This window comes from Leopardus geoffroyi, chromosome B2 (genome assembly GCF_018350155.1).
Source record: "Leopardus geoffroyi isolate Oge1 chromosome B2, O.geoffroyi_Oge1_pat1.0, whole genome shotgun sequence".
NCBI lineage: Eukaryota > Metazoa > Chordata > Mammalia > Carnivora > Felidae > Leopardus > Leopardus geoffroyi.
Window position 1 is genome coordinate 143,603,272 of NC_059332.1, and position 16,518 is coordinate 143,619,789.

General features: G+C 42.0%; 1 protein-coding gene across 1 annotated transcript in view; it reads left to right on the forward strand.

Annotated features, from left to right (window-relative positions):
- FNDC1 (fibronectin type III domain containing 1) overlaps positions 1–12,883 on the forward strand; it is a 107,070-nt gene extending 94,187 nt beyond the window's left edge. Inside the window, exons 19-23 of the mRNA XM_045500189.1 lie at positions 3,491–3,570; positions 6,894–6,923; positions 7,874–8,035; positions 9,371–9,493; positions 12,093–12,883. Coding sequence (XP_045356145.1) covers positions 3,491–3,570; positions 6,894–6,923; positions 7,874–8,035; positions 9,371–9,493; positions 12,093–12,208 — 511 coding nt within the window. The 3' untranslated portion in view covers positions 12,209–12,883. The remainder of the gene's footprint in view (positions 1–3,490; positions 3,571–6,893; positions 6,924–7,873; positions 8,036–9,370; positions 9,494–12,092) is intronic.
- The last annotated feature ends 3,635 nt before the right edge of the window (positions 12,884–16,518 follow it).

Sequence of the window (16,518 nt, forward strand, 5' to 3'; positions counted from 1 at the left end):
CAGCAGTTAATCTGGAGAATGTGGATGGGGCAAGGCCAGGCAGAAAGGACATCCAAAAGCATGGTATGTTCTAGGAAGGAAAGGAGGCCAGTGTGGTGGCAGAGGAGGAAGAGAGGAGGCTGGACAGGCTGGTCCCAGAGGGTCTTGGGAGTCCCTTGAGGCTCCTGTTTTACCCTCCACCCACAGTCAGGGCCCTGATGGACAGGCTGGAAATAGCAGCTGCTACTGTAGCCTTCTCTCTAGGATGCCTGCTCAATTCTTCCTTCCTTCCTTCCTTCCTTCCTTCCTTCCTTCCTTCCTCCTCCTCTTCCTCTTCCTTCTCCTCCTCCTCCCTTCTGTTCCTCCTCCTCCTCCTCTTCTTCTTCTCCTTCCTCCCCTCCTCTCCCTCCTCCTCTCCCTCCTCCTCCTTTTCTTCTTCTTCTTCTTCTTCTTCTTCTTCTTCTTCTTCTTCTAAGTTTATGTATTTATTTATAGAGAGAGCACACAAGCAGGGGAGAGGCAGGGTAGGGGAGAGAATCCCAAGCAGGATCCACAGTGTCAACACAGAGCCCAACATGGGGCTTGAACCTACAAACCGTGAGGTTATGACCTGAGCTGAGACCAAGAGTTGGACATTTAACCAACTGAGCCACCCAGGCACCCCTATTCCTTCTTCTGATGGAGAGTGCTGGCCAAGGCACAGAGCACACATAGCTCCTCTACACAGATTTCCTCAAAACCCCCGTGAACAGCCTGATGTAGGGACGCCCATCTTCTCCCTGTGTTACGCTGAAACAGAATGTCTCTGGTGGATCCACATTAGTGGTCCTCGTCTTTATTCCATGGAGGCTGCATGTCCCTGTTGTCAGCACTATCCTCAGGGCTTCTCCAGATCCCACCTGAGTCCCTGTGGGAGACATAGGAAGTCCTCTCTAGACGAGCCACTGTGTAAAAAACTAAGCTTTGGTTCTTTATAACTGAATCTTGTACTTGAATTTACATGGACATTGCACACCTTGTTCACCCATCTTGGTCCCAGATCACTTTCTAGAATCTGCATGTTTCATTTATACTTAAAGCACAAAGACTTAGGCTGGGGAGCTATTCAAAAGAAGGTGCCAAGAACTTATATAAGAAGGCAAAGTTGGATTGCTCTTGTTACTTGGGTGAGTCAGAGACTATTCAGTGTTTGAAATATATATATTTTAGTTTCTAGAAGAAGTTTAATGTGGTTTTGAAAGTAGGAACCTTACTTTTTTTTTCATAATTTCATGTTTTTCAGCTTAGTGTATTTAAATTTGCTTTGACACATTAGGTGAGGTTCAAATGGAAATATGTCCTTGGAATTGGGCCGTGAGGGCTTTGTTGGAGGACAGAGTAACTGCGTGGACAGAGAAGGTGGATGAGGGGAACACTTAGGTTTCAGTGGTGAGACAGAATTGATACAGTGACGCAATTGGACGAGTCTGGCGTCCTGTGCCATCTCCACAATTGTAGAGCTGTGCTTCCCTCGGTGGACCCTGGGGACTGGTATCAGGACCACTGCAGCGATGGCTTAAGAAATATTCAGCAGAAATGTCTCATGGAGCCTCTGAGTATGTGTCATTCCTTAGGTTTTGATTTCCCTTTTTAAGGAAAGAAAGTATCTGTAAGTTTGACCAGTATCATTGATGTATGCCAAACCCACTGCCTGCAGAATTTTGCCTTAAATAACTCCATAACCACTGAATAAAAGTATGCATAATTGGGAAAACACAGACTGCTGAGTGAATTGAGATTTGGAAACTCATATGTTCTTAATTGTGCATATCTTTTTTTTAAATGAAATTTAAAAAGGATTCTCTTCTAAATGAGATGTGAATGACTTTCTTGAAAGGCTTAAAAGAAGACCAGATTTCCCAAATGAGCTTTTCTTTGCTGTTTAATCAAGCCCAATGTCAAATATCTCTGTGTAACCGTGAGGCCCAAGACTCCCTTGGTGATCTCAGAAGGTCCGAGGGCTTGGCACTGGGACAGTGATGTAACAGAAGTATGAATTTGCAATCTGAATAAATAATTCACTTCTTGAAAATTTAGCACACTTTAATTAATGCATATAACCTGTGTGCCACGACTGACCATAGGCAAAGGCTTGTTATGAACTCTCGGAAACAGCAGAACCACCACTTACAGGGGTCTATTACTTCCTTCTTCACCTGTAAGTAGCTGAGGACCACAGGAGCACAGGTAGTGTCTGGTGTTCCAGAGGTAGAGAAGCCACGAAGATTAACAGTAGATTTAGTGAGTCACAGTTGTGGTGTTGGACTCTGGTAGTTTGTAACCACCACTTCTTGTCCTGCAGCTCCTACGAGCACAAACCAAGATGTCTAGGGACTCCCAACCTGCTTGGCCTGTCAGTCTCCCACTAGATGAACAAGCCCATTCTCTGTTCCAGGACAAAGATTAATCCACAGCAGAACCTCTCCAGGCCTCTTCCCCTTCTTGGACTTGCTTCTCTTTCCTTGAGGCACAGAAGCTTGAAACTCAGTGACTTTTAAAGCTCCAGAGCCAACCATAGTACTTGTCCATGCCCAAAACATCATTGTCAGGTTAGTTCCACTGAGGAGGCCAACCTCGGGACTGGCTGACTTCTCCCTGCCCGCAGTGAGTTGCATCATTACTGGGTCAAACATCCTGCTTTTCCACAGAGTCCAGTGATAAGAATTAGGTTACATTTGAATTCTGCTCTGTAAGTGTCTTGCTGCTCTAGCTTCTCCTTCTCAAGCTGTGGAACTCAAGTGGGGCAAGAGCAGGGCGAGAGGGGTGTCCATCCAGGGATGAGCCTGTGTGGGGCCATGTAGCCTTGATGCCTTAAGGAACACACACTCCCTAAGTGGCTTATTTGCCCGATTTGCTCCTTCTGTTGCCATCAGCTACATTAGTCTATGCTGTTAATTGTATTATTTTGAAAAGTTACTAGAAAATGAGAAAGTTCAGGAAAAATATGAATATCAGTGATGCATTAAATAACACTCCAGGGCTCTAGGTGGCTTGGTTGGTTAAGCGTCTGACTCTTGGTTTCGGCTTAGGCCACAATTTCACAGTTTGTGAATTTGAGCCCCATGTCAGGCTCTGTGCTGACAGTGTGGAGCCTGCTTGGAATTCTGTCTCCCTCTCTCTCTCTCTCTGCCCCTCTCTTACTTGCTCTCTCTCTCTCTCAAAATAAATAAATAAACTTAAAAAAAAATACTCAGGACATCTGGGTGGCTCAGTTGGTTAAGCGTCCAACTCTTGATTTTGGCTCAGATCATGATCTCATGGTTGTGGGATTGAACCCCACATAGGTCTCCACGCTGAGCTGTCTCTCTCCCTCTCTCTGTACCTCCCCCTGCTCTCTCTCTCTTTCTCAAAAAGAAAAAAAATTACAGTCAAGCCCTTCCACAGAGCAAATGCTCAATAGTTGGGGAATCTGTCTTATTACACAGAAATTAAAGAAGCTTCTCTTTCAAAAAATGTTTTCTTCCAATTTCAGGTATTATTTTAAAGTTCAAGCCAAAAATCCACATGGCTACGGACCCATCAGCCCTTCGGTCTCATTTGTTACAGAATCAGGTATCAGCAACTTCATATTCTCATTCTTCTCCTTTTCTCAAAGACAAATCACTTGGAATCATGACTACAATGGAATAAGAACTGAAGAAGTACAATCTTTTCTATTTAATGAGTTCATATTGGGTATCACTTCATAAAATAAACATCGTTTTCTTTCTGCTGTGCTAAAATCTGGATAATAAAATTAAGAGTAATCATCATTGGGAACTGCCTGGAAAGTGGAAAGGTCAAATTCCAATGAAAGGGAAAAATCTAGTTTTCAACCATGTGGGAAAGATAAGTTTGAATCTCCCTGTAGAAGATTTAGTTACAGAGCTAATTTTTTTTTTTTATTACAAACAGCTGAAGAGCATCGATGTCATGTGGCCAGAGAGGCGGTTGCTTCTTCCAATTAGTCAGGTCTTCAAGATGCTTCTTTTGCCAGGAGACAAAGATGTCTTTACTTCATACGGAGAGTTTAATTAGAATAGCAGCCAGTCTTACAAGCAGTGTCACTCAGAGGATGTCTGTGCACTGGGGCATGCTGGTGTACAGAGCTCTCTGGCCCCCCCATAAGGTGTTCTTGTGGTCATGGTCCACAGCAGTGTGCACAAACTGGCCACGGCCACAGTCCTGGGTTAGCAGCCTTTTCCACATGGGAAACTATGCTGGGAGCTGTTACCTATGACTCTGAACGAACCAGGTCACCTTCAGAAGCCCGTGTGAACCGGCTGTGCGCTAAAATTGCTCTGGCTTCTCTTTGGTTAGATTATTTCCCACACGTAGTTCGATCCCAGGACATTTGTCATTGGAAGCTATTTTTAAGCGTGATGATTTGAAATCTGCATCACAGTAAGTAGAAAAGATAAAATCTTTCATGGGAATACGCTTCATACTAGAAATGCTGGCAAAGGACCTCAAAAGCGTTTTTACTAGTTTCATTTAAGAAGTGTGTTCCTCATTAATAATTAAGAAAGAGAGAAAAATCATTTCCAAAGGTTAATTTGGTAAAGAAGGGAACGTGTCTAGTTCATGGCTACATTTCCTAAAAAGAGAGTGGACCTTTGGTGACGATCAGAATTAACATGATAAAAGTGTATAGAAAAAAATAATTCAAATCTAGAAAGCTATCAAGAAATTCTGGCCCCAAGTCTGAGAACAGAAATGTAATTTCTGAGACTGCCATACAGTTTGAAAGAGAGAGCTCTCTGCTACTCCCCCTCCTAAGAAAAGTCCTGCCGTGCCCCCACCCTAACCGTTGTGGCTTCCAAAGAGTGAGTGTTGGCCCCCCCACACCTCTGAAGAAGACTGTCTTTTACAGTCCGCTCCGAGGAGATCCTTACGTATGCCATTTGACAATTTGATCATTACTTGCAATTTGACAATTATTTGCCCTGGGCATCTTTGCTTGTTCAGTGAGTTTGTTCAAGCTTCTCCTTCCCTTTGCACAGCCCCGCTGAAAGTGGTTACTTGACAACAGGAACATTGTCAAGTAATTGAATTCTGGCACTTGCCAAACATAAAAATCCATGAAGCAAACGTGTCTGTGTAACGTAGGCTGCACCACAGGGGCAAGCTTTGGTTGTTGTTTGTGCTGCGCTGTTGTTCCATATGTTCCCCTCCACCCTGCCCTGGAGTATTTGACATTTTTTTCAGCAGACTGTTGAAACTTAAGAGCAGGAGAGCAAAACAGGCATTCACACTTACAGCTAATGGTAGGTCCCTGTTCTGTGAGAGTGAATGAAAGATCTGTACAAAGGGGTAGCTCAAGGGAGATTTGGGTAATGGAAATATTCTGTATCCTGCTTGTGGGGGTTCCAAGAACAAATGCATGTGTTGAAACTCACAGGATATTTACCCTGAAAGAGCAATTTTTCTTTATGATCATTAAAAAAAAAAATGAATGGCCCATGTTTACCTAGCCCGTGGCATTTTATAAAAATGAACTATTTCTTTTTAAGTAACTCTTTTTTAAGGTTTATTTGTGTTTATTTGAGAGAGAGAGAGCACGTGCATGCATGCTTGCACAAGTGGGGAGGGGCAGAGAGAGGGGGAGATACAGAATCTGAACCAGGCTCCAGACTCTGAGCTGTAAGAGCAGAGCCCAACACGGGGCTCGAACTTGCGAACTGGGAGAGCATGACCTGAGCCAAAGTCGGACCCTTAACCGACGGAACCACCCAGGCACCACAAAAATGAATTTTTTCTAAAGCAGCATTCCTTAAAAAGCTAGTTCCGTATTTTCTTAAGTGGCATTTTTTGGGCTAAGATACAGAGATTTTAAGTACCACTTTGTTGAGGTGCAAGTGGCATACAGTAAGCCGCACACACACACACGGTGTACAACTCAGTAGCTTTTAAAGTGTTTACCCCCTTGAAGCCATCACCACAATCACGCTAGTGAATATCACTGTCACCCCAACGTGCTCACTGCTGCTGTGCAACCCAGCTCCCCTGTCCCCGCCATGTGCCCATCTTCTCCCCTGTTTCCAGGCAACCACTCCTCTGCTTTCCGTCTCTCTAGATTATTTACACTTTCTAGAATTGTATATAAATGAAATCATACAGTGTGAACTCTTTTGTCTGGCTTCTTTCACTCAGCAAAATCATTTTGAGATCCATCCATCCATATTGTATATATCAATAGTTTATTCTCTTGTATTACTTAGCAATATTCCATCATATGGCTGTGCCATAACTTACCCGTTCACCTGTTCATAGACATTTGAGTTGGCTTCTACTTTCTGGCTATTACAAACACAACTGCTATGAACATTCATGTACAAGTGTTTGCATGGACAAGTGCAAAGTGTTTGCATGGACAAGTATTTGCATGGACATGTCTCTTGGATAAATACTAAAGAACAGGGTGGATAGATCAGATAGTAGGTATATGTTTACCTTTTTAAGAAACTAAACTTTTTTGTCAAGATAGACACATCTTTTAAAAATGACAAATATTGAATTCTTTTGTAGTACCCGAATCAAATCTTAACTATATTGTCCCACAACTTCTATATAAATAATAAGGCAATTTAATTAGAAAAGAATATAGGTGGTGGGCAGGGAGGAAGGGACTTGTTGGGATGAGCACTGGGTTTTGTATGGAAACCAATTTGACAATAAATCATATTTAATATATAAAAAAAGAAAAAGAATATTTCTCAGAAGGAAATACTTAGAAAATAAAAACTAAGGAAAACATTGGCATCTCTCAAATAAAATATATTGTATCTATTCCTGGGAGTTCTTCAGTTAGCACTCTCAGTTACAATAAACATTTCAACAATTGCATGGTTGTGAAATATAATAGTGAAGTCAATTATTTTTTTTTCACTCTACAGACAATCCTCTGCTTGTTGTGAGGCCACCCGGTAAGTTTCTCTTCTTGACGTAAATAATAAACTTGACATTCTAGTAATCATGTTGAATACTGAATATGAGATTGCTATGATTACTCACAAGTAGAAATCCTAGACCATTTTTGCATTTTTTAAATGTATTTTTGAGAGAGAGGGTGTGAGTGGAAGAGGGGCAGTCTCCAAGCTGTCAGCACAGAGCTGGACGTAGTGCTCGAACCCAGGAACCATGAGATCATGACCTGAGCTGAAGTCGGAAGCTTAATCCCCTGAGCCACCCAGGCTCCCTGACCATTTTTGCATTTTTATGATTTTTTGACAACTTCTGTGGTTTCCTTGTACTCTTCATCCTGATCTAGGGAAAAGAATGATCTGAGAATTTTTTTTATAGGACCCTAGCAGCTAATATCTATAAAAGAAAACCATTATGGAGTGGCCAATATCAATGAAATAGATAACTATATTTATATTCCCTTTCAATATTTTAAATTGCTGAAAAGAGAGAAAAATGGATTAAGTGTACAACGCATCTTTTACTTGGTGTTTCAAACCAGCTGTGAAAGCCCTATTGCTCAAGTTCAAGACAGGTCTTATGAGTGACAGGAACAGTAGGAGCCTATGCTGAGGGACTTTCAGAGTGGAGAGATAGGATGGCATGTCCCAAAAGATCAAATATGCCATTATATCTTATTTGCCTTGAGGCTTAAAGGCCTTTTCTTACTTCAAGAATCCCTTATAGAAATGCAAATACAGTACTTGAAATATGTTCAGGTAAGAGGAACTCCTCAATTGTACTTCAGTGCCAAGACAGAAGGGGAATGAGGAAAAGGGTGCCCACTGAGGAGGTGAGAAAAGCCCTGAGAGGAGGGGAAAGGCCAGTGAACAAGTCAGATTTTCTGATACTTTGTGTGACAATAAATGTTGTGGAGTGCCATGACTTAGAGATTATGTTTTGTATTATCAAGGTGGTGAGCCCATCTGGATCCCATTTGCTTTCAAACATGACCCCAGCTACACGGACTGCCACGGCCGGCAGTATGTGAAGCGGACGTGGTATAGAAAATTTGTGGGAGTTGTTCTTTGTAATTCACTGCGGTATAAGATCTACCTCAGTGACAACCTGAAAGGTAGGTCTTTGAGAATGGTGTGGTGTGGGAAGGTATGGAAATGGAAATTTTTTATTTTACCAGGTACTAAATTGACATAGCAGGTGCATCAGAATGTATTTGAAGTGTGGACCCATTATATCTCACTCTGGCTCAACACAATTTGGATATTTAGGCTCTATTTTGGAGTTACTCGTTTTTGTTTTCTGTATTTTTTAAATCCACTGCATTTTAGAAATGAGGTCCAAAATTCTGGTAGATATATGAAGTCCAATTTTCTTTGCCATTAATTCAATAATAATAGGTATGAGCGTAAGCCAGAAGTATTGAAGAACAGTTCTGCCCACTCTAGTCCTTGCCATTGCCACACCGTTGTGAAGAAAAACTGTAGACGGTGAAGCATACCTCAGAAGTATTATTTTTTTCTGTGTCTGAATAAAAATTGCATTGTTTTCATTATGGTAAGGCATTAAAACAAAGAATTTCATGAGTATCTTGAGCTACTATTTCAAAATGCCATTTCTACCCAGCTGGCTTTGACTTATCCACCTATACAAATTTGGTTTTTTTTATTTTAAAACTTGCACACCTTTAAGATTTTACTACATACATTTTTAAAACCTTTATTCAGCTGCTGTATATTTTTTTCATAGGTCATTTTGTTTTTGTTTTTGTTTTTCATGCTAGTGGTGATCATTTAAAGACAATGTCAAAACAAAGTCTTCCCTACCATTCTCCACTCTGGCAGTTTCTCAGTGTGTATACCTTTCCTAATAGCCACTGTCTATTTGTTTATCTGTGCTCTTTCTTTTCTCACCCACCATTGTGCTTTCCGTGCCCTGCATCAGAATTCCCGGGAGAGATTACACAGCCACTCCAGTATCCCAGGGTTGACTGAAACAACTGCCCTACTGTGCAGCTGTGGTTCAGTACCACGGACAGCAGCTTATGACTCAGACACACACCCTACTTCTCGTTATGTATGAAAATAGGTTCTATTTTTTACAGATCTTCATGCCTTTTGTAATTATCTCATAATATATTCTCTATCACAGTTTCATCTATTCCTTTTTTTAAAGAACCAAGGAGAAAAAGCCCTACCAGTTAAAAGCTGAAACTGCCTATTATATTAATAGTTTCCATTTAGTGAGGACTTGTTAAGTATTTAGCTTACACAAGCTTGCTGAATCCTTACAACACTTATGAGGTTGATGCCATTATAATTTTTCCAATGTGGAAAGTATGACACGCAGAATTTAAGTACCTAGTTCAAATGGTCTCCAAAGCTTGTGCGAACTCTCAAACCAGCTGTACATTTTTTGACCCGTCACTGACCCATTATATTCCCTCATGCAGATACATTCTACAACATTGGGGACAGCTGGGGAAGAGGTGAAGACCACTGCCAGTTTGTGGATTCACACCTTGATGGAAGAACAGGGCCTCAGTCCTACGTAGAAGCTCTCCCCACCATTCAAGGTAATTAGAACAAAGGCCTGATTATACTACCCTGGGGGCTGGGAGAGGAAGGCTAATGTAAGGAGAAAATCACCAGAACTCTCCCTTTTGTTTGCCATTTAAAGACAGGTGTTGGTAACATTTTGGATCATAAAAATAAGGAATCAACAAAATACTCCAACCATGTGCTAGAATTGGGGTGAACTTAGGAAAGGCAGGGATACCAAGGAATATAAGACCTTGTCCCTACTCTCAGAAAAATCACTTCTCTGCTCTGTAACTGGGAAAGGTAAACAAATAGTGAAAGGTAACTAATTTAAGGAACAACTTAAAATACAGATAATGACAAGAGTTACATCACATAATTGTCCTATTGTCAGGTAATTGTGCAGATTATAGTCTGCACAATAGGGAGGCAGGCCACTTGAAGCTATCAGGGAAGAAGAGCCGGAGTCTGAGCTGGGTCATAAGAAGACCTAGACATGCAGAGATTGGAGAGTCTTCCAGGCAGAGGATGGCACAAACAAGGGTACAAAGGAGGAAAGAGTCAATGAACATGCAAACCAACTATAGCTTATCATACACTTCAGAAGATAGTGTATCAACTATTTCATTAGGCATTATAGAGTGAGAACAAAGTATATCACTCTTAAAGGTTAACAACTTGTAATACACTACCAACTCCCTCAACTGCCAAAAAAGGAAACAGAACAACTGAATGAGGTACAGCACTGTTTCCATTATGCCCTTAACTCTTAGTAATCTAGCATTTTCAAGACATGACATGTTCCAGCAACATGTTTTAGTTTACAAAAAAAGATACAATAAGCTGGCATGCAAATTGCCCATTTTTAAAGAGTTAAGATAGAGTAAAATACACAAAACAGTAAAATAAGTGATTAGAGTTCTCCTAAGAAACAGAACCAGAAAGAAAGAGAGAAACAGAAAGAGAGACAGAGAGAGATTGAGGGAGAGGTGTCTTTAGGAGTTGGCTCATATGATTGTACAGGCTGGCAAGTCCAAAATCTGCAGACTAGGCCAGTAGGCTGGAGACCCAAGGAAGAGTATGTGTGGCAGTTTGAGTCTGAAGGCAGTCTGCTGGCAGAATACCCACCTTTTCAGGGGAGGTTAATCTTTTCCTAGTAGGGCCTTCAATTGATTGGATGAGGCCCACCCACATTCTAGAATAACCTGCTTTACTCAAAGTCTGATGATTTGAATGTTAATCTCATCTAAAAATGTTTTTACAGAAACATCTAGAATATTTGACCAAATATCTGGGTACCATGGCCTTGCCCAGCTGACATAAAATTAACCATCACAGTCAGTATATAAAATATATCACATTTCTTTATTTTTTCAGAATCTTGCATTGCCCCAGGGTTACTATGCATTATTTATAGTTCACTGTGTTTCTGCGACTGTGGCCATGGTTTTGGTTCTGAATAGAGGTGCTGCTTACTTAGCATGCTCACTGGTAGAATGGCAGGTAACCTTTCAGCTGGCAAGAATGAACAGGGCCAAAGGGGAGTTGTCACAAATGCTTTTTGAGCAGGTTGGGGCCTCACTTTAACTTTATGGGAGAACTGCTCAGAAATGCTATAGTATTCTTTCCTTGGAGAGATTCACTGGAAAGAGATCTAAAAGCCTACCCCAGATTCCAAGAATTAAACCTGGAAGCTTGAGGTTCCAGGCAAGTCAGGAGGCCCTAAATTCTGTGAGGACAGGTGGGAATCTTGCTGAGAGTTGCAAGACTCAGAGAAACATTCTCTCTCTCTCTCTCTCTCTCAAAATAAATAAATAAACTTAAAAAAAAAATAGGGGTGCCTGGGTGGCTCAGTCAGTTAAATGTCCAACTCTTGGTTTTGGCTCAGGTCATGATCTCACGGTTTGTGGGATCGACCCACATGTCAGGCTCTGCGCTGACACTGTGGAGCCTACTTGAGATTCTCTGTCTCTCTCGTTCTCTGCCCCTCCCCCACTCATGAATGTCTCTCAAAATAAATAAATACACTTAATAAAAAAGACTCAGAGAAGCATTTTACTTACTAGGGTACCGACCAGCTTATTATAAAAGTGTACAGTGGGTGGGAGCAGACAGGTGGAAGAGACACATAAGGCACAGTGTGGAGAAAGGACACAGAGTGTAAACACCCTCTCTGGGAGTGCCCTCCTCTCAGCGTCTGAACCTGTTCACCAGCCCAGAGCTTTCAGAACATCGTGCTTTTGTGTTTTTGTGGAGGCTTCCTTACATAGGCATGATTTAAGAAATCACTGGCCCTTCATGATTGAACTCAATGTCCAGCCCCTGTCCCCTCCGCAGAGGCCAGGAGGTGGGACCAAAAGTCACACCCTCTAATCACATGGTTGTCCTCTCTGGTGACTAGCCCCACCCATAGATGCTTTCTGAAAGTAATCTCATTAGCATAATCTCAGGAGTGGTCCAAGGCATTTGTTGTGAATGTCCAGATACCTTAACCACTCTTATCACTTAGGGAATCCAAGAGTTTTAGGAGCTGTGTGCCAGGAACAGGGATGAAGACCAAGTATATAATTCTTATTATAAATCACAATATCACAGATGCACTTTCTTTCCCTCTCTTTCCTTTTGCCCTTTTAGGCTACTATCGCCAGTATCGCCAGGAGCCGGTCAGCTTCGGCAACATTGGTTTTGGAACCCCCTACTACTATGTGGGCTGGTATGAGTGTGGGGTCTCCATTCCAGGGAAGTGGTAACCATGGGATGATCGTGCTGAAACTTGCCCCGTCCGGCCCCCCTGGGCTAACTTGCACTAGGGGCTGAGAGCAGGAACAGACAGAGAGCGTTCCAAGCCCCACCGACCCTGGGTGCCAGCAAGGCCACATGGTGGACACCGGACATTTCAGGCGTCTTCAGTCTGGAACTCAGTCCTCCTCTTTGGCCTGGACTACACACAGTTCAGTGTTGCTGTTAACTTTGCTTCTCCACGTGGTTTCCTTGTAATAGCACATCCCAGAGAAACACGCAACTACAGTAGGGGATGCCCACTGATTGAGTACAGTTTTCACACTTTTTAGGCACAAAATTCAGACATGTCGTCTCCAGGGAACAGCATAAGTAAACATGCGCTTGCTTCAGGGACTGCTACATGCTTTCTTTTCTCTCATTGGACTCTTCCAAAACTAGTCAAATTTAAGTTTCAGATGACTCTCTATGCAGTAGAACTGAATTACTAAAAACACCACCAAAAGAAATATATCCTACTTCAGATTTATTCCACGGACTTACCCACTACTAGATCAAATGTACCAAATCATATTTGTAAATTCTCAATTTTGGTATATATATATATGTATATATGCATATACCTATCCTCACTTGTCTTGCAAGAATACCGATTAAAGTTGCTAAATTTGTACTTGTTCACTAGATAAATGTGTGTGGGACTTTTTGGAGCAAAGGTACTGTTTACTAACATCTTTTGGAAGTATCCACAGAATCCACAGTATCCACAGAATCTGTATACTACGTAACGTGAACAATGGAAGTGCATGCCGCTAGACTGTGGGAGTGACGGGGATACTGCAGTGTTAGCAGTGACCTAGTCACAGGCCGAGTGCTTTCTACCTAAGGAGACAATCTTTCCAGACCCGGGTGAAAACTACTAGTTGCCTCTCTGGGGACATATCCCATATGTTTTCAGAATAAATGGGGACACCTGGATGGCTCAGTCAGTTGAGCGTCCAATTCTTGGTTTGGGCTCAGGTCATGATCTCATGGTTGGTGAGTTCAACCCCTGCATTGGGCTCCCCAGTGAGTATGGAGCCTGCTTGGGATTCTCTCTCTGCCTCTCTCTCCCTCTCAAAATAAATAAAACATTACAAAAAAAGGAATAACTAAGATTTTACATCCCAAATGATTTAAAAATCCAGTTTAAAAAAATCCTTTCCCCTTTCCTGCCTGAGTATTTCCTCCTCTACATATGAGCATCTTATCCCTTTTGACTACCACACAAGAGCATTTATTTAAAGACACGTTATTCTAATTCTTTTTAAAATATGGTGTCCTTTCCACGAGCTTGGCTCCCCTGTGTCCTCAGGCAGCTCCGTGGGATGAAGATTTTGCCTTCTTTCATAAAGATTTCAGCATAGGGGAAGCAATGGTTGGAAGGAGCTGGAGGCGTGCCCTTTTCTGGAGCCCCCAGGCTGTACCACCGTGTACTGATTTAATGGCAGAATTCAGTCCAGCCTCCTGGAGTCAATTATTTTCAGTACCAGTACTGTGTTGAGATGCAACCTGATGTATCTGGTGGGTTTGAAGGTAAAACTTACATGGAAACAGGTAACTTTGCAGGGTCCTTTCGATGGGGCTTTGAAAGCTGATATTCTTCTCAGATTCCACAATCCCCTTCCCACGATAAAGAACAGTAAAGAAAATACAAGCATTCTGACAACCTGGGAAGATACTAGAATTCCTGAGGGGGCAGATTAGATACCCAGTTCGTATGTTACTCACAGTTTAATGTGCAAAATAGGATGGGCTCCTCTAAGGAGCTTTTGGGGCTTTTGCCTATGAAAGGAGGATTATTTTAAAAAGGATGTCTGAAAACCTTATTCTGTACCAAAATGAATGTTCAAACATACTTCACAGTCCTAAGTGAAAGATCTGACCTTTAAATATAAGTGAATTTTCCCAATAAACACACAACTTGCTTCCTCCATTTCTCCCGCCCACCCCTCCAAACTTCTGTCTGGTTTTAGCCTCCACTAGCATGCTATTGGAGAGCACAGAAAGATGCCAAAATGAGGCCCTGGGGAGGGGAGAGACCACCAGCAGATTGCACATTTCCTGAAAGTGTTTCCTTGGGTATAAATAATTCATTAGCATGGACAAGAGGAGAGCCATTTGGTCTGTTCCACAAGCCTGTTGTGGTTACGGGGCCCCCTTTGGAAGATACAGAGCTCTGGATCATCCTGGAGACACAGGCAACCCCTCCTCTGTGATTCACACACTAAAGGGCGCATTCCCTGCCTCACCCCCAAAGGACCGTCTGCTCATTTCACATACTAAAGGACATGTGTCCCTCAGAAGGAATTTACACTCACCTCACAGAAATAAAAAGAATTTACTTGCATTCACGCATGCAATGATTTTCAAGCCCTGCCTAGATCCTTAGACTGTATTTCGTTATAGAAATCTAAACTTCTAGTGAAAGTAAATGCTTGCAGTTTTTGATGGAAATTCCTACAAACCCCAGATGACAGAGCAGCCAAAACAAAAGCAAAAACCACTGAATCTCAGTATAGGTAGGTGGTATTATTACTGATACTCTGTCCATACTAGGTTATGTAATGGTCCAAACACATGCATGGTGGCCACATCAAGTTTCTGGTTCTGTGTCAGTTCTGGACCCCACATTCTCGGAACACCACAGGTCTCAAAACCACTTCATGCCAAGTTCGGAGGAAATTAATGGACTGTTTCCCCAAAGAAGACTTGCTCTATTTCAGAGGCTCTGAGGAAGAAGAACTTGCCAACTCTAGAAGTCAGAAGTAGGCACACGTGTGAATTAAAGGGAAAGAACATTTGGCTCAGTGGGATGCAGTTTTAGAAGAGCCCAATCATCAGAGGAGTCTCATCAGAAGGTAGTGAGATGTCCATCACCGAAAAGCCTCAAGTATACCTGGAAGTGTAAACTTACAGTTGGAGGCCCACACCTGTTTTTCTATGGGCTGTGAGCTCAGAATGGTATCTGTGCGTTTAAAGCATTATAAACCTAAGAGACAGCTGAACAAGAAACCAGTAATATATTACAGAGACCATATGTGGTTTGCAAGGTGTAAAATACCATCTCACCCTATTAGAAACAGTTTGGGTACCTACGGATCAGTTTTCTTGAGGTTGAAAGAAGGTTTAAGCATTTAAAAACTAGTACATAGTACTTAACAGATGTCCATTCAGTTTTCTCTTACTTGAGTTCTATTTATTTCTGACCATCTCTACAGCCTAATAATGCTTGAACGCTCCAAGTGGTTGGATCCTGGGTTCCCAGTTTTCCCATTTGGCAAACCCTTTGTGCTGTGGTCTCAGGAGGTAACTCGCTCTTTGGGAGGCTTCATGCATATTTATTACCATCTGGTTAGAACATAACTTGCAGCTTTTACAAGATGAGTTTTGACTTATTTTCTCCCCTTTGACCTACTCGAGCCACATGTCTTGGTCAGTTCAAGGGGGCTGGGGAATTTGGAAATGTGGTGATAAATGGGGTTACATTGGGGTTCCTCTCTCTGCATGGAAATCAGCTCTTAGTCACTAGTACAGTTATGTGATGATTCTGCTGATAGAATCAATCAGCCCATGCTTGTGTAGCATCTTACATGTTGTAGATGCCTTAAAATCATCTCCTTGAGGTGTAACTATTTTGTAGTTACAGGTTAGAAGTGAGTTTAAAAAAAAAAATATCTTCCCAACTGTCCATTTCCAACCATTCTCAGATCAGGTTGAGCTCAGTAAAATTGTATGAAACCACAGAGTGTACCTGTTATGAATGGAGGTGTGGTTTTAAATCTTAGTTGTGAGATTATTAATGTACAGAGTTTAGCAATCAAATGAGAGCTAAGCACGCAAAGGTTTATGATAAAAGTGAAATGAAATTGATATGAAATTGCAAGTCAACAGGGGCTCCTGGGTGGCTCACTTCGGTTAAGCATCTGACTCTTGGCTCAGGTCATGATCTTAGGGTCATGAGATTGAGCTCCGCGTTGGGCTCTGTGCTGAGCGTGGAGCCTACTTAGGATTCTCTCTCTCCCTATCTCTTTCTGCCTCTATCCCCTACTTGCACTCTCTCTCTCTCTGAAATAAAAAAATTTCAAAGCAATGAGAAAATGAAGCCGACAAATTTAACACACGCACAAAAATGTTTGATCTAGATTGGGAAAGCAATATTCTCTCAGGCAGTGGTTATTTGATGGCCAAGAATAGAAATACCTCGAGAGTTAAGTAAAGGGTTTGTGTAAGGTTGGACTGCACAGTCTCAGGACAGGACATAATATGTGGGAGGCACTGC